At 43.6% G+C, this 25,954-nt stretch overlaps 1 protein-coding gene across 1 annotated transcript in view; it reads left to right on the top strand.

Annotated features, from left to right (window-relative positions):
• Positions 1-25,954, top strand: part of Myo3b (myosin IIIB) — a 417,836-nt gene that overhangs the window by 57,527 nt on the left and 334,355 nt on the right. The window contains exons 5-8 of the mRNA XM_013518810.1: positions 5,314-5,418; positions 5,670-5,769; positions 8,975-9,051; positions 25,289-25,434. Of these exons, the coding sequence (XP_013374264.1) occupies positions 5,314-5,418; positions 5,670-5,769; positions 8,975-9,051; positions 25,289-25,434 (428 nt within the window). The remainder of the gene's footprint in view (positions 1-5,313; positions 5,419-5,669; positions 5,770-8,974; positions 9,052-25,288; positions 25,435-25,954) is intronic.

Raw genomic sequence — 25,954 nt, 5'->3', positions numbered from 1 at the left:
ATAGCTTACTGTCCTTACCTAGTGATATATCATAGACATAACATAGAGTAATAAAGCACATAGTCCTCAGCCAGACACATTGGTCATTCTCTATCCATCACCTTCCTACCCCATTGCCCTGTTCTAGGGTCCTGTCGGCCTTGGTCCCAAGACAAGCAAAGTACTTAGAATTCATGCACACACACACACACACACACACATACACACACACACACTCATTCTTTTGTGCTTCCCTTCTTTGCACAGATGTTCTTCCTCTTCTTATCCATGTGCCCCAAACACATGTGTCTTTCAGATTCACTCTAATGTTATGTCTTCTGGGAGAATTTTCCAGGCTTACCTTCACTCAGCAGAGTTATCCTTCCCTGTGTGGGGCCACCATACTCTTAGGCCTCACCCCTTCTTCCACAGTCCATACTTAGCTGCTCCTGTGCCCATTTCTGGGCAGTGATGTCTTTGAGGCTGGGGACTGTGCCATACTTATGTGACTGACTGATAGGTAATAAACTGACCAACTGCAGACTAGTGAGAACAGAGAGGTGAACAATGAATGTTCTTTATGCTTTCAGGGTCATGAAAGACATCACTAGAAATGAAAGAATATGGGGGCCTTTGGAAGAGTGTACTAGTCAGCTTTTTACCATTGTAAGAAAATATCTGAGATAATTAACTCATAAAGAGAAAAGGTTTACTTGGTTCATAATTTTAGAGATTCCAGTCCATAAAAAGGTGGACCTATCTTTCAGGCCTCTAGTGTGGGTGCTGATGGGAAACGTCTTACTCCATGGCCAGGAAGCAAAGGAGAAAGAGGAAGAGGCCAGGCTCCCACAGTCCTGTTAGTTTAAGGACGCGCCTAGTGACCTGAAGACCTGTCTTCCTGAAAGGCCTGTCTTCCCGAAAGACCTGTCTTCCCAAAAGATGAGGCCCATCTTCCCGAAATTGCCACTCTGCGGCTCAGCCTTTACCATTTGGGCTTTCCTGGCACTTTCAGCATCCCAAATATAGTAGACATGACACGGGCACTCAACACGAAGGCCATCAGAGCCATGGGTGATGAGTTGCCAGACAGTAGATTCTAGTGTTACTTCATGTAGTCCCAGACTCATGGGACATTCATAGTCTTCAATGTTAGGGTCCTTCCTAAATTATTCCTGAGATTTAGTAATATTATGCTAATTTTTAAAATTCTCTAATTCTATATTAGATTTTTAGTCACCATACCATCACTTGTGAGCAATTTCAATGATAAAAACACTATAAATTCAGTTCCAGGGTATCCTGATTGTTAAGGTATACAAGGTCATAGTACCCACATCAAATAAAAAGATCTGTTCACCCTTTATTAAAGTGTTACAGAGTCAATAGCTCTGAAAGTAGTATTTTTTTGATGAAGAGTTGTCTGTTTTAGTCTTCTAAAAATTTATTTTCATGTTTATAAATCATGCATCTTACAATAATCTTAGGGAGTGGTTACATGTACATGTTACAGGTTCTTTTTCCTTCCCCATCCTTCCCTCTCCCTTCCCCCTCTCCCTTCTCCTCTGGTTCCCCAATCACTTTTTTCATACCCATCAATAGTGTTTGTCATAACACATGTTATGGCTTATACAGTGTACATTGATTGGGGTTATTAGGTTCCTGTACAGGGCACACCTTTATTTCTCTCATTTCCCCTTCCCCTCCCCCTTGCTCTTCTTGTTCCCTTGGATCATTTCCCTATTGGACAAGACCTGTCCCCTGTCCCTTTCTATCCATCTTTTACCATTTTCTTTATTTGGACTTTGCCCCACTCAAATGAGGGATACGATATGGTATTCAAGCTTGTGTGTCTGATTTATTTCACTGAACATTTTGTTTTCCAGGTGCATCCATTTGCCTACAAATGCCTCAAATTTGTCATACTTTATAGCTGAGTAGTATTACATTATCTATAGATAACACACTTTGTTTATCCAGTCATCTGTTGATGGGTATAGAGGCTGCTTCTAGGATTTAGCTATTATGATCATGCTGCTATAAACACTGCTATGAACATTGTATCATTGTAGCATGGTGATTTAAGCTCTTTGGGGAAGATAAGTAGCAGGTGATAACTGGGTCCTGTGGAATTTCTAATTTCATTTCTTTGAGGAATCTCCATACTGATGTCCGCAGTGGTTATACTAGTTTGCATTCCCACCAACAATGCAGGAGGGTTCCTTTTTCACCACAGCCACACCAGTGTTTGTTATTGTTGGATTTCCTAATGATTGCTATTCTTTCTGGAGTAAGGTGGAATCTTAGTGTTGTTTTAATATATATTAAATGGCCAGAGATGTTGAACATTTTTTCATATATTTGTTGAATATCTGTATTTCTTCCTCTGTGAAGTGTCTCTTCATTTCTTTAGCCTGTATCTTGACTGGGTCTTTAATTTTAGGTGGTTTAATTTTTTTTTTTTTTTTTTTTAGTTCTTTGTATATTCTGGATATTAGTCCTTTGTCTGAGGAGTAGCTAGCAAATTTTTTTCCCCATTCTACTATAGGTTGTCTGTTCACTCTACTAGTGAATCTTTTGTGGTACAGAAGCTTTTTAGTCTGATATAATCCCATTTATTGATTCTTGCTGCTATTTTCTGTGCAAAACCAGATAAAGACCCAACTGAAAAAGAGAACTATAGGCCAATGTCTTTAATGAATATGGATGCAAAAATCTTCAACAAGGTATTAGGAAATAGGAGGCAGCATATTATCAAAAAGCTGATACACCATGATCAAGTAAGTTTCATCCCAGAGATGTAAAGATGGTTTAGCATATGGAAGTCTATAAATGTAATACATCACGTAAAGGTGAGCAAGGTAAAAAGTCACATGAATATGTCAATAGATGCAGAAAACGCTTTTGACAAATCCAACATCCCTTCCTGATAAAATCATGAAGAAAACAAGTACAGAAGGACTATCCCTGAATATGATAAAGGCTATCTATGACAAACCAATAGCTAGCATCATACTAAATGGGGAAAAACTAAAAGCATTTCCTCTAAAATCAGGAACAAGACAAGGATATCCATTATCACCTCTGCTATTCAACATGGTACTTGAAACATTAGCCAGAGCAATTAGGTAAGAGAAAAAAATAAAAAGGTTACATATAGAAAAGAAAGAACTCAAATTATCACTGTTTGCAGATGACATGATACTCTACATGGAAGACCCAAAGAATTCCACCAAAAAACTTAGAATGACTTACCAACTTCAGCAAAGTAGCAAGATACAAGATCACAAAAGTTTTTAGCATTTGTGTACACCAACAATGAATGGGATAAGAAGAAATTTATGAAAACAATACCATTCATAGTAACTTCAAGAAAAATGAGATACTTAGAAACTAATATAACCAAAGAAGTGAAAGACCTCTACAAAGAAAACTATAGTACTCTGAATAAGGCGATTGAAGAGGACATCAGAAAATGGAAAGATGCTCCTTGCTCCTGGATCGGCAGAACTAATACTGTCAAAATAGCCATACTTCAAAAACTGTTATACAGATTCAATGCAGTCCCAATGAAAATACCAAAAGCATACTTTACAGATCTAGAGAAAACAATCCTAAAATTGGTATGGAACCAGAAGAGACCCCGAATAGCAAAAGTAATTTTGGGCAATAAGAGCAAAGCAAATGGCATAGCAATACCAGACTTCAAGCTATACCACAAAGTAACAGTGATACAAATGGCATGGTACTGGAATAAAAGCAGACATGTAGATCAGTGGAACAGAACTGAGGATATAGAAACCTTCCCAGACATATTCAACTATTTGATCTTTGACAAAGAATCCAAAAGCATATATTGGAAGAAAGATAGCCTATTCAACAAGCGGTGCTGGGGGTGCTGGGGATTTAGCTCAGTGGCAAAAGCGCCTGCCTGGCAAGCGCAAGGTCATGAGTTCAATTCCTGGTACCAGAAGAAAAGCAAAAAACAAACAAACAAACAAACAAAAAAACAAGTGGTGCTGGGAAAACAGGTTATCTATTTATAGAAGAATAAACTGGACCCTTAACTCTGACCAGATACTAAATTAAAATCAAAATAGATCAAAGATCTAAACATTAAAGCAGAAACATTAAATCTTCTGGAAGACAAAATAGGAAGGCACTTGAAGACATAGGAGTAGGAAAGGATTTTCTCAAGAGTTGTCTGTTTTAGGAAAGCTGTTAATTTGTGTTTCTCAGTTTTCCTGGAGTGAGAAAAGCCCCTTGACTCAAACAGTGAAAACCTGCAGGAACCACCTGCTGTTCATTAGTTAACACTTTCCTAAATTGCAGAAAAAGTGCCAAGAAGTAACCGAAGTCTCTAAAGTAAGTTTTTTCCCTCCCTGTAGAAGGTCATGGATGAATGACTCTTAGAATCTGATGAGTGCTCTGAATTGTCTCCCCAGAAAAACTCAAGATGCATTCTAATATGCTGCCTGCAGTTTCAGGATATTTCCATGCCTTGCTCAAATAGTTTAGTAACCCGGATTTAAGATGGTTTATGACAAACTCAAACCAGGGACTCCTGCAGGTACTAAAAACTATTCTTGAAAGCCCTCAAAATTGCTGAAAAAGTAACATATGGACTCACACTTTGATGATGTACAATATACAGCAAAGAACAACTATGCAAAATATCATCACTTACATGGTGTTTAAATTTCTAGGAAGGGGTGGGAGGGAGGAGAGAGAAAGAGCCAAAGCCTAAACATGAATAGGAGATGCCCTGTGCCTGTGATACAACCCCACCTCATAAACCTGACACACACTGACAACTCTAGAAAGAGCTATTGGCAGGGCTTCTGATGCCTGCAGTACAGGTACAGGAGGTAGAAAGGTTTGAAATCACTGAAATTCACTCCCTGTCAGGTATCCAGGGCATGCATCTTGCTTCTGCTGGTCCTTACTTATCCTCAAAATGCACATTTGAAAAAATAGAGATGATAGTCACATAAAATGAGAAAGATCCAATAAGTCACTGCAATTGCCAATGGGCTTTTTCTTTCAGATATCTAAATAATAATTTGTGCTTTTCTATTTCACTTGGCGGTTAAAAAGTCAGTTTTGGGGGTGTGTACTTTTGCTCATAAATCATCACCTTGAGTACAGGCTGTACACACATACAAAGAGCTGGGTTTCGCCTGCTAGTGGAAATTTGAAGTCTAATTATTCCAAGTTGGAGTTTTATGGTCTGCAAATGTACTATATTGAGTCAGTAATCAGTGAACTTTTCTCTTTATTTTTCTTTCCTTTTGAACCCTGCTGTTCCCTCTTTCTGGGTGGTACCCCCTCTTGCAGCTGTGTAACGGGGGCTCTGTCACCGACCTTGTGAAAGGCCTCCTCAGGAGTGGCCAACGACTGGATGAAGCAGTGATCTCTTACATCTTGTACGGAGCCCTGTTGGTAAGAACGTCCTTCGAGCTGGGGGTGTTGACAGCAAAGGGGGCAATTTGTACACTACTTGGAGCCTCATTGCATGTTAATGATGGAGAAAGTACCTCATAATATGCGAGCATAATTAATAGTGGGAAGGTGTAGCCAAATGTGGACTTGGACTGGACTTTCTAATAGTAGGGTAATTGCTTTAAAATAAGCATGTCTGTTTCCCCTTTCTTTCTCTTTCCTGGTGTGCGGTGGTGCTGGGCACCACGCAGGGCCTTCAGCATTTGCACAACAACCGAATCATCCACCGTGATGTGAAGGGGAACAACATTCTTCTGACAACAGAAGGAGGAGTTAAGCTCGTTGACTTTGGTAATGACTGCATGTCGTTTGTTTTCTTGATGTGTGCAGTTTAGCCAAAGGGGACAATTTATTGCAGTCTCAGGAAACTGGGACCACTCTGCTACAGCACAGGCTGAGGGACTTTTCCAGGCAAACATAGGCTGGGGAATTGGGGGCTTACCAGATGGATCACCCTAGGACATGCTGTTTGTAAATCTATTTTCAGCTTTAGAAGCAATTTTATTAAAGAAAGAAAATAGAAGTGCTGCAAAAGAAGTTGATGGAAAACCTTTTTGGTTTTCTGGTGAGAACTTCACATCTCAGGCAATTGTCTATAATTTACATGTTGTCATATCTTCTTTTGCATATGAAAAGAGAAGGCAGTTTGGCCTTTTAATGGCTTTCACTAGCCTTAGGCATGCTTATTCCCAGTGAGCAGAAAGTAAAATAGTCCTTTGGGTCTGGGAGCTGACATCCCGGTAGTTAAATGGTGATTATCACTGCGATATGTGAGGCTAGTTGAACTGGAAACATTAACGGGAAATGGAAGGGTGAGAGGAAATGCACTGAATGTTATCTGAGGCCAGACCACTATTAAGTATCTTCTCAGAACATTGGAATACTGATATTCGCAAACCAACAGACCATTTGGTTTTCCTTTGAGGTTTATGGAATGGGTTAATCTTCTAAATGAGTTCAATACTATTTAGTACCTCAGAGTTATTGCTACAAATAATGAGAAAACATTTAGAGAAACATTTCAAAACATTATCAGTGTCATCATGGTGAAAAAAAAAGAAACCAAGATTGAAGATTTTGAATATTCATTGTTTTATTGATAAGGAAGTGTTAGGTATAAAAATATGTCAGTGAATCACTTGTGCAGAAGAAATTATTTAAGAATGAATCAAGTTACTCTATGAATACTGGTCTGTTTTCTAAGGTATAAGCAAAAAAAAAATAGCAGAGGGGGTTCTTTGTTAAAGGTTCATGCTCCTCTCTCAATGTAAGGGATGATATAGCTTCAGTAATATGCTGTAAGTATAGTAGAGATGTGTTTTCCACATGGTCCTAAGGGCAATAAATATATTGAGAGGGAAACTAGCTTAGAAGGATTGAGGCTATGGGTTAATACTGACTTAACTACTCACCACTTCTGTGATTTGCCTGTGGGTACCATTCCTAATCTTTCCAGTAGAAGTTCCTGAACATTTAGTTGCTGCAAAAGAAAGTTCTAGAAATTCAAAACAGAAAGGTGTAATTGTTCTTGCCAAAATTATAGTGGAGGACTTGATAAAATGGGAAATTATCTGTGGCAAATAGAGTTTAAAGAGGCTTCTTTCTGGGTGCAGGGACATGTGCTTATAGTCCCAGGAGACTGAGATGGGAGGATTGCTTGAGCCCAAGAGTTTGAGACTCATCTTTCTGATAAAGAGAATGTAGGCAACTAACACAACAAGCATCCCAGGTGTCCTTGGTATCAGCCTGGTGATCTCAAGGCTGATGCTCTTCACTAATAAGCACACAGTGTTCAGGCTTCTGTGCTTTTGTCATCAATAGTATGACCAGCTAGCATGAGTCTTTGCTTTAGTAGAAATGGAAATTAAAACTAAAGCACAAATTTACAGGAAAAAAAGCTTTCATTGGAAAGTTTAAGGGAAGATAGGAAAAGACTCCAGCTTAAGTAGTTGGAGGGGCTCACTCTGCTACAGGTGTTCAGCCCTTTCAAGGATTAGCTGGTGGGCTGGAATCCAGCTAGCATCTCAGACCAGGTATTGTAGCTCAGGAATCCTCATGGCTGAGGAATGGTTCAGTTTCCAGGAAAGAACTGCCTCCATCTGTCATGGCCTCAGGGTTGGGAGGCTCTGCCTTTCCTGGAATCCAGGTGATCACAGGCTGAGGACAACGGCTAGAGGCTTCTGGGTATAGGAGAATGTTTTATAAACCTCTTATCTTGGTGTTCTCTGTCTTGCAGGGGAATGAGATCATGTAATTTCAGGACTGATCAGCCCTATCTGGGCGTCTCCTAGACAAACACTCCCTAAATGATCAACATAACCCTGTGCAGAGCTGAGAAGAAATACTCCCAAGGTTTATAGTAGTAAAGGATGCAAAATGAAGGTCAAGCTGTATTTTGCTGTTAGTTACCTTTTGGGCATCTGTTGGCCCAAGAGAAGAGTCATAGTTTAAAGCAAAAAAGGGCTTTTAAGTCCCTGACTATGCCACAAGAAAATACAAATCATTCTTTTCATGAACAGCAAGTAAGGGCTCAGGATTCTGCTTCCTCCCCATCCCTAGGTGCTCTCTGGCTATGCCATGACTGCATCAGTAGAAGGGCTATGTTGGACTTTTGCCTGGCAAAGAAATCCCTTACCATTGTAATGTGCATTGCACAATTGATCTCTTTTTTGGTCTTAAGAAGAGCCCTCCCTGTTAGGTATGACTGTTGTCATCATCCCTAGTTGACGATGAGAAAACCGAGGCTCAAAGGAGAGATGGCCACACCATTAGCAAAAGGCATAATTGGTATGGAGAACAGGTCTTGGACCTTAATCCAGTGCACATTTATTTTCACTGCATTCTCTCAAGGTATGGAGAAGCAGCTAGTTAGAGGACACTGGAATTGTATTAAAAGTCAGGTCATCAACATCGAGCTTTAGATAATAATGTCACTGTCAGTTTCTTTTTCCAATTCACAAAATAGCTTTCTTGCCAAGTTTCTAGGCTTTTAGGCGGGATAAGGTACCCAAATCTTTTTATGTCTACACTGATGCTGTATTATAGATAGTACCCTGCCCATCTTTTTCCTCCATAAAATGAAGTACCTTATTAAAAAAGAAATCACCTGAAATAATTGGGAAATATAATAGGAAGGTTTTTTTTTTAAGGCTGATCCTAGTTGTTGATATTTTTCTTTTGGTTCCAAATTTGCTGCAATATGGACAGAAATATTCCTTGGCAAATGATTGAAAAACCCCAAAAGAATATATTGAGATGTGAAGATTATATGAAATTCAGATTTCAGCACCCTTAAATAAAGTTTTATTAGAGTGCAGGCTTCCTCTGTGTGTTTTCCATGGCAACTTTAGTTCACAATAGCAGAGTTGAGTAACTGTGACAGAGACTGTATGGAGCCTTAAATACTTACTATCTGGCCCTTTATGGGAAAAATTGTCAACCTTAATCTGGCATCACCTTCTGCCATCTGCTGAATTCCAATACCCTTTTCTTCTAGGAGTCTCAGCTCAACTCACCAGCACACGCCTAAGGAGAAATACATCAGTTGGTACCCCGTTCTGGATGGCCCCTGAGGTAAGTTGGGCATACAGTATCCAGTTCTTTGTACTTGTTGTATACCTTAACATTATAGCTTTTTATGGGTAAGTCGTATGCTCTCCAAAACTTTCAAGATGAAAATCCTTTGTTCTCATTAGACTGTAAGAATTCTAGCTTGGTGAGGTGCTGGTAAGGCTTAATCTCAGAAAAGCAGAATTAAGTCACAGCTAGCCCATGCATGGGGTACCTTCACACACTTAGAAAAAGGTGTCCCTCCAGGAGATGCAACCCCTCCAAGAATCACGCTTGACAAGGCCATCCAGGTTTTGTCCAAGTTAGAGAAGGTCACCTTGTCTGGAAAAATACAGCCCAAGTGACACCTGGCTTAGTAACGAGCCTTCTTTAACTGTAGCTGGGGTAGACAGCCCTGGTGGTTTTCTTGTTACCATGTACATAGCAGCTCCTCTTGTGTTGGTTCTAATTTACTTCCGGCCTCATCCTGGAACACAGGGAAATGACATATGTAGAAGTTTAGGGAGCTTCTTCGCTAGATGAGACATGTCCTGCAACCAGTGCATTTTGTTTTTCGGGTCAGCATTTGGTTCCACAGGGCCCTGATCTTTGCCTGAGGGCAGCTCTGGGAGAAAACAAGTTCTTTAAGTAGGAGGATGTGGACAGTCCCCTTCTAGAGGTTTTCCCGCCTCCGATTTGTCCACATGAGCAGGCTGCCCTGTGACTGATTTCCCAACACAGTTGCTGCCTCACCAATATCTGCGGCAATTTCCTCAAAGACTCCCTCTCATCTATAGTTTTTTCTTATACTTGGGAAATAGACAAACCCATTTTAAAGGAAAAGAAAAACCCCAAAGATTGCAATGTTTATTTAAATATGTCTTGAGAAGGTGTAAAAAATGAAACTAGCTATAAAATTTCTTGTCACATATTTATAGAACTATAAATCTAAAGGGAAAATGTATTAGGCAAAAACTACAAAACTGGTAACATTCAAGTAAGCAGCTTTAGTTTAACGAGACAAATGATATTGTTCTGTGAGTCTCAGTTGTCCTATGCAATGTGACCTGGTCTGAGAGCCTGACAGCACGACTGCTGTGAGTCTGACACTGCCCACTAGCAGGAAGCATGCGGTGACCCTGTCCCCCTACTACTTGGCTGTGTTTCAGCTAGTGACTTTCTGCTGACCTCCAGCTGTTGCTCTCTGTAGGCAGGGTGCCAGCTTTATTATAAAGATGATATGTGGGGGCTGGGGATTCAGCTCAGTGGCACAGTGCCTGCCTGGCAAGTGCAAGGTCATGAGTTCGATTCCTGGTACCAGAAAAAAAAAAAAAAAAGATGATATGCACACTGAAATTATATGGTAAGTGGCCATTCAGATGATCTGGAATACGTTTTTACTCCTCTCATTGTTACTGTTAGTAGTAATACAATGATCCCTGAAACAAAAACAAATAAAAAGTTTTCATAGGGATCTCATGAGCTTCATTTTGAGAAACACCATCAGATGGTGTTGAAACTCCTTCGGAGGTGAACAAAACTCTTCCCTCACGTTCCGCCTCCCACCAAGCTCTCCAGCCTCATTTCGGATCACCTCTCCCCAACTTACTGTGCTTATTGTCCCCAGCGCAGTGACCAACAGATAATCCCCAAACCCTCTGACATAAACCTCGGTGTACTATTACACCGTTCCACATCATGTGGGGTGGCCCGCAGAGCGCTGGAAAATTCCTCCTTATCTTCAGATGCCAGCGCTCCTAGGAGGTCTTCCTGAGTCCCAGCCAAAGGCAAGGCTCGCTCCTGTTTCTAAGTTTCCACTGCAGCCTCACACGGTGCATTAGCTCACTCTCACCAGTCACTGTGAGTTGGCTGGCAGGAAGCTCTGGCAGGGACTTGGCCTGCCCGGCTCTCAGCACAGTGCTTGATACAGGAAAGTGCTCAGAGAATAGCTGTTGAGTGCATGAATGTGACTGTAAAGGAGCCAGAAGGATAAGATGGATTGGGAGGGCATTTTGAAGAGAGGCCCACAGCTGTTGGTACAAGCAAATTTCTCTGTAAATTTCGACTGATCTGTTCTGAAAGGAAAGTAACGTCACTCAGTCAGGGGCTCTCAACTCATATTTGGGTGGCATAGCATGAAAAATGGCATTCCTGTTCAAACCCACAGCAAACTTGTTCTCAGAACAAGATGCAATTAAGAGAAGTCTGCCCTGGGCTTTGTATATTAGGAGGTACATACGAGTTTTTAAGTTTTAGTTGCATTGCATAAAATATGCGGAGTGTTCCTATGGGGAAGTTTGGTGCTGTATGGTGAGCTTCTGTCACCGGATTGCTTGGAAGTGGTTCCCTTCTCAGCAGGGAAGAGATGGTGCCACGTTCTGCCTGCTGCAGTGGGTACATTGAAGAGCTGGGAGTTCACAGCGTGGGCCCCAGCGTAGCACTGTTCTGGAGCAGGTGTCTGACGTCTTTGGTCAGTATGCTCAGGATCTGTACTCCTGGCCAGTGTGCTCTGACCTGTGGCCTGCACCATCCCACATTTTTCCCAGAAAGGCCTCTTTTTTCTCCATATCCTCCTTAGGGGTCCTCATAGAAATAAGCTTCCATTTTTCAGGTCAATTCAACCAATACTTATACTCTCTACTGTGACCAGTGAGTCAGGGCAAGTGCAATCCTTGGAAGTATAATCAGTAATGGTTCAAATTAACACTGTCCTCATATAGTGATCTGCACAGTGTACTGATCATAATGTGCTTTCCCTTCTGCTTGTTGGAGTGAGTGGATTCAGAGTAAACGCAGCAGCAATGCATGCAATGCCAATGCCAGTGGGATAAACCATTGCAGGTGACCTGTACTTTTATTGTTAAAATGCAATGGAAAGATTCTATTTTATTTTTTACTGTTAAAATGCAATGGAAAGACCCTATTTTATTTTTGAAAAATTGAACCACATTCTTTTTCCATTTTTATTTCACAAACTTGAGTAGCGAGCTGCAATCTTTAATTCAAATAGGCTCTACTACAAAGCAGGTGGCTAATGGAATGTGACCATTCCACAATCACATGTTGATGAGCAGTCGAGATGCACAGTTCACTGGGGCAGCTCGAAGCTGCAGCATAAATCCGCTGTCATGGTGTCAACCTCCCCCATGCATTTCCTTTCGTAGCTTCGCTTGAACACACCAAAGCTGAAAAATACTGGTAGAGCGGCATCAATCTAGCAACATAGGAGAACGATTCCGCAGGGTGCTCTTAGTGGCTGGTACTTGGAGACGAGACTTCTGGGGCAATAAATTGCTGGGCATAGAAAGTGTTAAACTAAAGTTAAGACCAGTACAATTTTGTATAAGCTAAGTGTGTACATAGTACACTGTGACTAGGAGGAAGATAAGAGGGAAAGAAAAAAATTCGACACTGAAGCTATGTTTTCAGCAGATGAGCGCATGCAAAATAATTTGAACAAGAAGCAATTGTTTCTCATCTATAAGAGCAGAGAGGTAGGTGGTTGTGGAGTTTGTTGATTCAGCAGCTCAGGAAAGTCATCAAATCCTAGATTCTTCAATCTCCCTGACTATGATCGCTGCAAGCTGCCTGGCAACGTTGTCTCTAAGGGGCAGTTCTGAGCATGGCACTTGTGAGTAGTAGACTATGGCAGTAGTGACTCCAGCACTCCAGCACCACCTGTGAAAGCACAAATGGTTACAAAGCAGCCTCCTGTTACTCCCTTGAGGCTGCTCTTGCGGTCGGTTGGCCACCGCGGTCGGTTGGCCACCAAGCTAAAGTGGCTTCTCCTCCTGTTCTGGTGTGAAGCCTTGGCTGTCTTTGCATTCTTTCCCAGGGCTGCTGTAACCACTTAATACAAACTGGGTGGTTTAAAACAGCGGAGATTTATCATCTTATGGTGCTGGAGGTCAGACATTGGAAATGAAGGTGTCAACAGGGCCCTGCACTCTCAGAATCCCCAAGCAAAGGTCCTTCCTATTCCCTTCTCAGCTGCCGGAGGTTTGCTGGAAATCCTTGGGATTCCTTAGTCCCTGCCTTTGTAGTGTTGGGACATCTTCCCTGTGTATTGTCTTCACATGGTGGGATTCTTATAAGAGCACCAATCACATTGGTTCGGGGCTTACACTTCTCCAGCATGACCTTGTCTTAAGTAGTTCTGCAATTGCCCTAGTCCCAAATCAATTTACATTCTGAGATCTTGGGGGTTAGGACTTCAACATTTATCATTATTATTATTATTATTATTGAGAACACAATTCAACCTATTACAATCTTCCAAATACTTAGTATCCTTAGTGAATCATTCAAGTTTCTGAGGTAATCAGACAGCCAGTTGGAACCTGCTTGAGCTGCACGTTATAAGTGCCAATTTAAATAGCTCAGCCTCACCAGTCTGGGTGTGCGCACATGCACGCGTGTGCGCACGCGCGCGCACACACACACACACACCCACACACACACCCACACATACACTCTTCCTCTTTGGTTTACTGGACTGTGATTTTAGCCTGTATTTGAGGCACTGAAAAAAATAAAAGACAAGTCGGGTATGGTGGTGCACACCTGTAATCCCAGCACTAGGGAGGCTGAGGCAGGAGTATCACCCTGAGTTTGAGGCCAGCCTGGGCTACATACTGAGTTCAAGCCCAACCTGAACTACACAGTGAGACCCTGTCTCAAACAAACAAACAAACAAACAAAAACAAAACAAACCCACAGTCTTTCTATTATCTGTATTTATTGTCTCATTTCTCCTGATGGCTGAGTTCAACTAATAAATAATATGAATAATACTATCCCATATTTGCACAGAAGTTTTGTGCATAAGTACTTTGTAAATACCCTTACTATGAGGGTGCCAATTAGGATGATAACATCAGTGTTCTAGGTAAGGGGTCCCCGGCACTACCAGGCCAACAGCCCATGGACACAGAGTGAGTAGGCGGGCAGTGGTGACTGCTATCCATATTTTGTGACCCACTGAATTAAGAGATTTCCAATACGGCCTGTGCCCACTGTCAATATTAGCGTTGTTTAGTCAATATTTGCATCAAACACATGTCAGGTAACGTTCTGGTTGACAGTAAAAAGAGATAAAAGCCTACTTTGTGTTTATTACTGGTGATGTGCAGGGTTAAAGACAGTAGATACTTTAATCTGCCTTTCCCACCATCATATGTAGGTAGAATTAAATTAAATTTACAAATGACTAAAATCCAAGAAAAGGAATCAGTTGTGCATTACTGTTTTTATTCAGCATATCTGTAGGCTGTGTTGAAATAAATGCTTGTGTGTAGCTGGTGTATACCCACGTGGCCGTGCTGGCTGCATTTCTGTGGTGCATGGTAAGTGGTGGGGGTCCAGAACCCTGAGTGCTCCGCAGACAGCAGAGCACCTTGGCTCTGGGGCATCCCTGGCTTCCTGATGATCCAGCAACTGCCGGAGGTCGGGTCTGCCTGGAGAGCTGGGGGCTGCCAGGGCCAGCTCTACTGCATCCGCCTTCCATGGCCAGAGTCACATGCCTGCTGACTGTCAGGTATTTTGACACTTCCACTTACTGAGCTCTGACTGACACAACAAGCCTTTGGCACTTTTGCACACAACAACACTTTTGCACTCCATTCTTTTATTTTATTCTCATAACAGCTGGCAGGTAGATATTTTCTCCACTTTGCCACTGAGAAATCTGAGGTTTATGGAAGTATAGTAAACATCATGCCTGATTCTCTTATCTAGTAAGTGTGGAAGCTGTTTGGATTCTCACAGACCGTGAGAATGCAAGTCCCACTTTACAGATGAAGAAACTGAGGCAGGGAAAATTCTCATACTTGTTCACTTTTTGGTGCATTCATAGAGGGCGCTTAGTGTGGCAGATATGTGGCAGCTCAGTGAGACAGCTCATCCAACACAGACACACCGAGCCCTGGAGCAGGACGCTCTGAAATTGGGATGTGGGGTTCATTTTAAAAGGCGCACATGAAGGACCTGGCACCCCCAATTCACAGCCGGAGCACACTCACCCCATTCCTGCCACTGCATGAGGCAGGCTGTGCAGTAAGGACCCAGGGTACTTGGTAGCTCTCTAAAACGGCTAAAAGTCTCTTTCCATGTAGGAAAACAGACCTGTGGATAAAATAAACATTTGCTTCTTTTCAGAATAATTTCCCCCTGTTTTACTTCCATCTGCTCATTGCAAACAAGAGCTAATCAGCTGAGCAGAGAGACAGATGTGCTGTGACGGCTCCCAAAATTGGTCTCTCTCTGCCTGGCAAAGGGTCCTCCACAGAGATGGTTACCATAACAACCAGCTTACACCGGTGCGGAAGTGTCACAAGCTTTTCCCAACCACTCAACTTCATTAATTATGCCGTTTCTGGCTAAACGACACAATAACAGCACTTCCTTTGGCACTGTCAGAGAGAGAGAGAGAGATGACATATGAGATATTTTGTGTTGAAGGGCTGAGAAAGCCATAAAACACTACTGTGCTGAAATATTGCTATTGTCATTATTACCATTTTACTCCCTAAGATGTAGCTAATGGGCTTAGATCCCAAATAAGATTTACCATTAATTGAGTGCTTATTATGTGTCAGGGGTAAGTGGGCTATGTGTATTAACTGACTTATAATTCTCAGAACAACCTCATACAGTCAGTCCTTTATTGTCTTAAATACAGTAAGTAAGTGACAGAAAGTAACTGACCTTGTCCTTGGATAAGTCATGAGATGATGCCACCAGATTTTGAAACCCAGATATTTGGTCTGAAATCTTCATTCTTAGTTACTCTACTATATAACAAATTATTTAATCATGACCACTCGAGTACCAGATAAAATGTGACTCTTGGGAAGTTTTGTTCAATTTTTACATTATTTTCTATATTTAAATTGTTTTTGCTGGAGTCAACAGGAAATGAGTGATAAAGAAATTGACTCTCCAAACATTTATTCTGAAACAGAAGGGATTGGAATCGGAGCTGCGCACGTCACAGCAGATTGTAGGCACATCCACGGAGGTGGGGCCTTGGGGGGTTCATTCGGAAGAAAGAAGCACATAAAGTTGTCTTGAAACAAGGAGGATCCTGGTTACAGGGGCTTACCCCAGGAGTCAGTGTCAGCTCAGTAGTGGAGACAGTGTGTGTCCGGCCAGGGTTCACGTGGCTAGCTGTCCTCGTGTTGTGTCACTAGCTGTCCTTGTGTGACTCATGTAGCAAGCTGTAATTTGGATACGTTTCCTGCGGTATTTGTTGTTGCCGGCATAATGCCTGAAAGCCCTTTCCTCCTAGCCTCCTGGCTCTATCCTATTAGCGTTAGACATAAGGGACTTCGTTTTGGTACTGATAACTTAGTTCAGAAGAAGGCAGTTTTCCAACACACACTAGAAGCCACTATAATTAAATGCCCAATGGAAGCATCTGGAAACATAAGTTCCTCAGGATTCAAATTTAGGAGATTTGAATTTGCCACTATTTTTTAAAGCTTGATTGGGGCTCAGTTATTTTAATAGGACTTCAATTTGGGTAAAAAAAAAAAAAGTTGAGTCAGATAGATCTGGGAACAAATGATAGATACCTGCTTTACCACTAGCCTCAGGCAATTTACTCAGTATTCCTGATCAGAAAAATAAAAAGCTGCCTCAAAAGACAAACGGAAATAACATACTGAAAGCATTTGAGGCAGTACTTGGCATAGTAAGTGCTGTAAAAAATGGTGGTGTTATTATCCCGACTCTTGTCCCTGCCAAATCTGTTCTCATCTGTTTAAAAAGGAGCCTGGCTTAGGTACTCTGCCTCCAAGCTCCCTTTTATTCCTCAGAAAACACTGGCAGTTTTCAGGGGAAAGCTTCTTCTGGTCTCATGTCCCACAGCCCTGGTGTTCCTCCGATGGCGAGGGTGGGACCACACCAAGCTCTCGGTAAGGTGAACCGATGATGAAACAGGATTTAGGGTCCACGTTTCTGGGCCCTCTTTTAAAAGACTGGGGAGAGCTGGGGTGTGGCTCCATGGTAGAGCACTTGCCTGTACCATGCCCAGGCTCTGGGAACATCCGGGCACCTCCCACAGCCCCCCGCAAAAGACTAGAGATTCTCAGGAGCTGTCTGCCACTCCTGTCCCACTGAGGACACCAGGCCTTGGGAGCTTAGGAGTTTCACTTGAGAGGCTTAGATCTTTGGCCAAAAGGCCCACAGGTCTCCCCATAGCAGCATCTGCTGCTAAGATTCTGTGATTCTTGCTGTTCCCTGCTTCCTTCCAGGTGCCTTGTGTCAGCCTCTGAGAGAGAAAGAGCTTCTTTCTTTCTTGTCCTGCTGTGGGCCCTGCCTACTTTCAGAGTGGCTCTGCCTCCTATGGCCCTGGGGTGCTAGGGACCTGGGTGGGGGAAGGGCCCTTGCCAAGGGTGGACCACTGGGTGTGGATCTCCTTCTCCCATCAGCTCCAGAGATGACCACCCTCTCAGCTGGAGCTCTGCAGGCAAGTTGAGTCATATGTCAGGTGTCAGCATGGGGGGGGGGCCAGCCCTGTGGGCGGGGTGACATGTCATCACCCTCCTCATGGCAGGGCTAAGTGTAGGAGGGACCTCACTGGAGGGCCTCAGGTCCCAGATGTGCAGAGGCATGTGTGGCCCAGAGCAGAGGCCTGACCTCCTCTCCACCCAGTTCTCCCGCACACAGGAGCTTCTCGGGCTATCCTTTTGTCCTTCTCCGGCGAGCTGAGAAGGGTCAGGGCACCTGCTGTTTCCCTTTCTGTTCTGCAGGAGAACCTTTTGCCGAAGGAATCTCAGAGTCAGCCCAGCTTTGCCCGAGCTGTGTCGCAGGTTGCTGGGTGGCTGCCTGTCCTGAAAACAAGAGGCTCAGCCCTCAGAAGGGAATCCACTCCCCAGCCAAACTGCATTTGCTCCTTTGCCTGACATTGCTAAACTTTCCGAGAAAGTCGAGGGAGGTGGGAGCGGGCGTTGAGAAGGGTCGGAGAGGCGCCTTGGGTGGATGGCACAGCAGGTGTGCGAGTGGCAGGAGGGGACTAGTACTTAGGCTCTCTTCTGGCCCAGGGATTTTCCAAACCTTTTATAGTCTTGGAAAATTAAACAGAAGCACTCTGATAGGAACACATGACATTCCCAAGGGCGTCCTGATTTGCATGGTGTCATCAGCCCAAGTGAGGACAGAGCCAGAGACTACTTGCAGAGAAGGGGCACCCAGCAGGAGCATTTGGAGGTTCTGTTTGATGGGCCTCCCTTCCTCTTTTTCAGATGCACCACTAGTTCCTTGCTTCATTTCTATTGTCTGTTTGCTGTGTCACCTTGGGCAAGTTTCTTAACCTTTCTGAATCTGTCTTCACCCCAGGCAAAGAGTGCCTGAGCTGTAGAGTCCCTCCTCGCTCTGTCCTTCATATGCTCAGGGGAGGCAGAGGGAAGGAGAGGCAGGGTAGGGGGACAGGGAAGTATGCGGCCGCAGGAGATGCCTTTGCGGGGTGCTCATGGTTCACAGTGTGCAGCTCACCAGAGGTGAGGTCTTCTTGGTGGTGGCCCAGGGCTCTCCTCTTTATGAGAGCTCCAGGGTGTGCCCCACTCTGGGGGAGTCGCTCCGGCGGCGTCTCCAGGCAGCTGTGTGACTTTGCACAAGTCAGCTACCTCCCCACTGGAACCTCAGTTTCCTCCCCTATCAACTAAGGGGGTCGGCCTGGGGTGGCGCTCCCTTCAGTGGCCCCACACTACCTTCGGTGTCCCTCTCTAGGGCAGGAAGCCCCGGAGTGGGAGTGCAGGGGATGCACTATGCCAGATAGTCTTCTCCAGGAGCCTCCTGAGTCCTAAGGACACAGACAGTCTGGTGTGGGGCTTTGCCTTCCCCAGGAACGTGTGGCCGTTGGTCCTGATGAGGAGGGGATTTATCACACAAGAAAGAACGAGCTTAGGTGCAAACCTCAGTTGTGTGCTGGCCTCACACCCGAAAGGAGTGCCCCTCCTCTGCCGCCAGCGGTGAGGGGAAGTCGGTGTTGTGCAAGCTTGTGCTGTGTTTTTTATTTTAACTTGGTTTTATTTCTCTAAAGACCTCAACTGAATACTACAATCCCAGGGAAAAGACTTGTAGAACATAACATTTTAATTAGAGACCTTTCTAGGAAGTCACGAACAGTCCGGTTTAAATGGTTTCTGGCCATTTCTCAGCGTACAAAATATAGATTCAATTGTATTCTTAATTTGAGTTTTATGAAAGAATAAAAAAAATCAATTCTAGTTCATTTAATCCACATTCTTCTTTTGCAAAAACATCCCTAAATCTCAAATACATCCTCTCTTGAAGTTATATTTCATCCTAGGAAAGAGACTTCATTTGTTTATTTAATATCTCAGCTTGTAACAGTTTCAGATGTTGGTGTGTAAAAACTGATGAAAAATATTTGCCAGTGAAATATTTATCACTGCAATTTCAGATTCCAGAGAAGAAATTTTATTTTAGAAATTTTTATGATCAATAACATTTAATAATTATGCTGCATGGGTTGTTTAGGAAAATGAAGAATCCTATTTACTTTCCTACCTCAGAGCCCATCTTATTTGCCAGTCTATTGCCTGCATTTTTGGGCTCAAGGTCAGCCAAGGATTAATAGCTTTAGGTCTGTTTGCCTTGCCTCTTATTTAGCTGAATTTAGCTTTTGAGATAACAGCATTTTCCCTGTTCTTGAGTGAAATTTTAATCTTGACCTTTGGTGATAATTTTGGATTGCATGTTCTGTTCTAGTAAGGTGAGAAATCAAAATATAGAGGGCAAATCTAATTATGTTTTTAATGATGTTAAAAAATATTAGTGGGAAAATAATATAGTTTGGATTAGACCTTTTCCACTTTAATTTAGTAAATTGTTTTTTAGGGGAGAAAGAACATAATATTATTTGTTAGGAGAGCAAAGCATATTATAACATTATTTGCTTGGAAGCATTGGTTAAAATCACATTACTGAAAGAGATTTCAGCCCTGTGGCTCTTTGATATATAATTTGATAAATGGCTTAAATTAAATATCTTGTTGGGGAAGTGTAGGTTTTTCTGAGCTCTGGAGCTCCTATGTAGACTATCTCTATCGCTTTTCTAATCCAGTCTAATCCAGATGTTCTTTTCAGATAGCAAAGACCTTGAGACAAGGAGAGGCTGTTCCTTCAGATTCTGAGAGCCCAGGTCTTTCAGTCGAGGCAGAGAGGGTGGTTCTCACCCCTCTCCTGCGGGCCTCATCAATAAAACCTTCTCTTGGTCTAATCTGAGATGAAACTACAATTGTGAGGCATTTTACAGATCCCAGTGCCTGAGAAAATGAAAGGGCTATCCAAACCTTTGCTTCTAATAGGAAGGGATAGAGTGAAGAAGGGAATTTCTTGCATTCTTCTTGTATTAATCTCATGAGAACCTAGTTTTGAAATCAAGGTACCACCTTTATACTACCAACTTGTTGAGAAAGAACCCCAATAGTCAGCAAATACCCTGGGAGGAGGAAGCACACCCTGGAAAGTTAAGGCGAACTCTTCCATAGCTGCACTCCCAAGACAAAAATCAAATGGAAATAAAAAACTGTTCCTTTATAAGTGGAAATAATTCATGCCCTTTATAAACTGTTTGTAAAAATGCAAAAAGTCTTGAGGAAAGAAGTAAGACAAATATTATCCCTATGTCAGTGACTGGTGCTGTCTACAATTGACATTTTTATGCCATAATAAAATTGAATAACCGGTATTATCATAAGCGATACTTCAGATGGGGCCACAAGAAAGAGGTTGCTCAGGGGCTGGGGATTTAGCTCAGCGGTAAAGTACCTGCCTGGCAAGTGCAAGGTTGTGAGTTTGGTTCCCGGTACCGGAGAAAAACCAAAAAAAAAAAAAAAAAGAAAGAGGTTGCTCAGTTTGCATAGGGGAAAGAGGGGTGAGTGTAAATATTTTGTCAAAATCACCCACTGAGGGGGAGACGAAGCCTAAATAAAAATGCCCAGCTCTGGGACACCAGAGGGATGGATGTTGTTTATTCTCTGCCTTCTTCCGCACAACTCAGCTGACAGGGCAAATGAGGAGATGGTTTGTGTCAGAACAGGTGCATTATCAGACTGTGGGCCTCTCGCTCCATAAACTGCAGTCAGGGAGAGAAGAGAGTAACGGGGAGACCTCCTGTGCCTACGGTCGTGGTACCTGTTAGCTTCACGAGGTTTAAAGAGAACTGCCCTGTAATCAGAGAAAGCAGACTGACTGCTTTGCTCTGAAGTCGAGTTGAGCAAATCCATTAGTGAAAACTTGTTTCTTGTCCTTGGTCCCCTTCAGAAAGAAAAGTTTCTTAGAGGCTAAGGTGGTGACAGCCGACATTTGGGAAACTCAAGCCCACCTCTGGGTGAAATGGTTATGGTGCTACGCAGTGAGTGCATAGGTATTGCCAGTAATCCCTGCATTAGTGCTTTTCCTCTTCCTAAAATAAGCAACAGTGTAGTCAAAATGCACCAGAAGAGCCGTAAGTTCACATTGCAAGGTAGGAACCCAGACATGCTCCATTAACCAGCATCCAAACAATTGCTCTGTGGCTGAAGCTCGTCTTCCTTAAGGAAAACATTAGCACAGCAACTGACGTCTTTGCATAGACCTTAAGACCTTCTGCAAAATATTGGCAATAAAAATCCCCTCCGGTCCCGGTCATTCTGTTCTGGTCCAGCCAATTTGCATGGGGATGTCAGCCTCTGATTTTAAGCTACTACTGTACCCCAAGATCACTTACTTATGGTGTAGGTCTGAAATGGCCTCCCAAACCTGATGCGTTTAGCAGGGGATTGGGTTAGGGGGCCATCATAGCTGACTTGCGGTTAGGAGGGGAGGTCTCTCCTTAGGAAAGGCAGATCCCTGAGGGCATGGCCTGAAGGGTGTATCTCACTTCCTGGCTCCTCCCCTCACTCTCTGCTCTTGCCCAATCTGAGGTGGGCAGCTTTGGTCTGCTGGCCCCTTCCACCACACCACTTCTTTGTGTAGCTGGCTGACTATGCGAGGACGGAAACTCCTAAAATGTGAGCCACAAGAAGCGTCTCCTGCTTTAAGTTGTAGATGTCAGGCATTGTGTCTCAAAGAGGAGGACACTGACTAAGATGCTTGGAAATCACTAAGCCACTGATATTAGGTGATTTAGTAGACTCTAGCCTTTATCATGTTAGCACTTATTGTATGGCAGCTTGTCCTTCCTCTTGTCTGAGTTTCAGTTCTGTCCTAACAGCTGCTGTACTTGCCCTGTGACTGTGGTTAAGCTGCTCAACCACGCTGTGCCTCAGTTTCCACAGCTACAAAAGGAGATAATGCATTCACTTCACAGAATGATTATGAAGGTTAAATTTCACATTTGATTTTCTCTTCCCAGTGCCTAATACCGCACCTGGCTCACAGTCACAAAATAATTAGTTGTGAATTATTTTACTTAGTGTAAATTTCTGCAAATTTCCCTGGGAGACTGAGCTGAAAGATTTCTCTATCAGAGTTTTAAGAGAAGCAGTTTTCTTGAATGCTTTTCTGTTAATCAGACCGAGGTGGAGATAGTGTCTGTAAAGAAAAGTTGAAACCAGAGAACTGTTAAATCTTTAATGACAACACCTGAGGAATGTTAGGATGTCTCCAGTTTCACATTTGGATGCGCTCTTGGAATCGCCATCTGTGTCCCCTCTGAGATGGCTACAAGTGGATTTGAATCTCTCCCTGGAGTCGTGGACCAGGGCTCCTGCATGCTCCGTATTGTCTGGCTTAGCTGGCAGTGGTCTCTGTCCAGTGTCTTGAACACTGGGATCCTATACCCTTTCCTGGCTGTGCTGGTCTACTCTGAGGACATCGGTGCTGTCAGGTCTGTCAGTTAACTGGCAGGGGTTCACTTTGTATTTCAACCGGCCATAGCTCCTGCCGGGGAGGGCTGTCTGTCTCTCTCTCTCTCACAGGGTCCAACGGTGTCATGAAGAGGCACAGTGAACTGTCTGCTGATTGATAGGTCTAAAATTATGTTTGCTCCACAATTTTGAAAATGTCATTTCCGGAAGGGAAGGTGTTGAACAGCCTTCTCCAGAGACCTTTATAAATTGCGTAGGATTCTCACCTGACTGGGGTGAGGAAAGTGAGGTCTTGAGGGGCAGTGGAATAGCCTCCGGTTCCAAAATTGGAATTATTTGAACCTTAGTTTAAACGCACATTTGAAAATAATGTGTTGAAAGTATGACAGGACATTCTGTGGCAGGATATTCTGTTCAGACGGGTATGTGTGTTGTTGGGGGGCGGGAGCCAAAGATGCAGGTAACCGTAAAAAGGCTTTCCAGTTCCGAAACTAGAGGAGAAAGACAGAGGGCAGGGATGAGAGAAAGGGCTCACGGCCCAGGGCAAGACAGTCAGCACATTTTGACGGGCCTTAAGAATCCACTGAACCAGTCGGAGAGTAGGAGTACTTTCTATCGCGTCACAATACCAAAATTTTGGGCACTGAAGACACGGTGCATTTCTTATTGTCTTAGTACATTTTGTATTGAATACATCAGACTGGGTAATTGCTAAGGAGCAGAAATTGGTTCTCTCACTGTTCTGGAGGCTGGACAGTCCAAGGTCAAGGTACTGGCATGAAATGGGCCTTCTATGCCCTTACATGGTGGAAGGTGGAAGAGAGCCTTCCACTCCTGCAGGCTCTTCCTGGAGTGGCCTTAGTCCATTTGTGAGTGAAGCCCGGGGACTAAACATCTCCCAAGGCCCCACTGCCCAACACCGCTGCACTGAGGATTAAGTTGCCAATGCGTAGACTTTGGGGGATGTTCAGACCATTGCATTTACCTTACAATTATCTAGCTCAGAAGTCCAGGGAGGCTCATGCCCTAAAATTAGCCTCTCCATTTGGCTATTTCTCTGGCACCTGAGATTTTAAACACTCCAGCTTTGCGCCCAAACCTGCTTCTCCTTTTGTCCTCCCACCTCAGTAAACACCAGTTCTACTCTGGCCACCCCTCAGGTTCAGCACTTTGGAGGCATCCTCGGTTCCTTTCTTTTTATACGCCCTACTTAGCAAATGCAACCGGCTCTACCTTCAAAACGACACCCACGATCTGATTATTTCATACCGCCTCTCCCCTGGGTCACTGTTGCAGTGTTTATGACTGTTTGCTTCGTCTTCCTCTCATGTCCCTCTTCTCTCTGTCCACACCACGCAGGCAGGGAGATCTTGCTGAAACCCGTGTAGACCTGCCACTCCTCCGCTCTCCACAGTCAGCTTTCCCATCTCATTCAGAGTAAAAGCCAAAGATGTCATGAAGGCCCGGGAGGGCGGCCCCACCTCAGTCTTCGCGAAGGGCCACTTGGTTACCACTCGTCAGCCTTCTGCCTGCCACAGCTAGGGATCATTTTGAAGGCAGATACCATGTCAATTAGACACCGGTTCTTCTGGGTTCTTTTGCCCATCCGGCTATCTCTCATCCCTGCTGTGATAGTCACAGGCCTGAACTGACACCTTTTCCTGCCTCCCTCAGAAAGTTGATAGAAATAGATTTCTCTGCAGGGCTCCGAGCCCAGAGTCATTTTCTGGTTCTGCTGTGCTTGTATCCGGTCAGCCCAGTAACTGCCGAGGCAGCTGCAAATCCGGTGTTGAGATGTGAGGAGGGGCAGATGTTCTCTGGAGAAAGAATGGGTGGGGTGGTTCCTATGTTAGCCACAGCGGGCTTCCCACACCCTCTGCTGCTCACCGTGCTCTGTGGCCTACCTTCCCCCTCTCTGACTCCCCTGGCCCCTTTGTGCACCCCTCCTTGGCTGCGCCTTACCATCCAGTTCACGCCATTCCCCTGAGGAGACCCTGAGTTGCCCTGGCTCCTGCCCCTGTGCTGCAGGACTCGGTTACATTCCTGGGGATTTTGTGTGGTAGCCAGGACTCTTTGAGAACCAGCGCTCCTGTTGAATTCAGCAGCCGGTAGGAAGGTGAGAAAGTCTTTCCTCAGAGGGCAGCAGGGTGGGGACAGCGTTATCATGCCTTTTCTCATGCTGTTCTTGGTATTTAGATGGCACAGTGCAGTTAAAAAACAAAACAAAACAAAACTGGACTGACACCTTTAAGAAAGCGATGAATGTATCAGTGGATAAATCAGTCACATACAAATAAGGCCCAGATTATACACATCTTACTATTGCTGGAATTTAATATCAGCACAACCAAGGAAACAGAATGGTGCTGAGTTGGCCAAGGTGCATTTTAGGACCCCTGAGGTGGCAGTGGGTTGATGTGTTGTGTCCTGCTTTTGTCTGATAGGTCATTGCTTGTGAGCAGCAGTATGACTCTTCCTATGACGCTCGCTGTGACGTCTGGTCCTTGGGGATCACAGCTATTGAACTGGGGGATGGAGACCCTCCCCTCTTTGACATGCATCCTGTGAAAACGCTCTTCAAGATTCCAAGGTAGGACACAAGATGGCGCCCTTGATTCACTGGTGCTTTGAGAAAGCGTCCTTTGAGGGACAATAAATAGTTTCTATGTAATTTCTCTCTAAACCTGAACAAGAGTGATTGCAAAAATTTATTTCCTTTTGGAAAAAAAAGGGGGGAGTGGGCGCAGGGAAGGATGTTCCTGAAAGATAATATTCCAAGGAATAACGGAACCGTGTAACAGTTACATAATTTCAGCACTCCAATTTTCCCGAGCTGTTCATTTTGTGATGCTTTGCACAAGAAAAATACAAATGCAATTTAGGATTAAGTGATCTGTGTAAACACTGGTGCTTGTTTTTAATTATATACTTTCACTGGTATTTGGGAAATTTGGGGGAACAGAAATGCTGATCATATTGCTGTTTTCACTCTGACCAGCACTGAAATATATCGCAGAAATGTTACATCAGTCGTTTGTCTTGCTCTTCGTCCTTAATTTCCCACTCAATGGAAAATCATGATGAAAGAGGTCTGTCTGAAGGGTGTTTAA

Source organism: Chinchilla lanigera, unplaced genomic scaffold (assembly GCF_000276665.1).
Source record: "Chinchilla lanigera isolate Chin_1 unplaced genomic scaffold, ChiLan1.0 scaffold00048, whole genome shotgun sequence".
NCBI classification, from domain to species: Eukaryota; Metazoa; Chordata; class Mammalia; order Rodentia; family Chinchillidae; genus Chinchilla; species Chinchilla lanigera.
The sequence above is the reverse complement of the archived record's forward strand: the minus strand, read 5'-3'. Positions and strand labels throughout refer to the sequence as shown.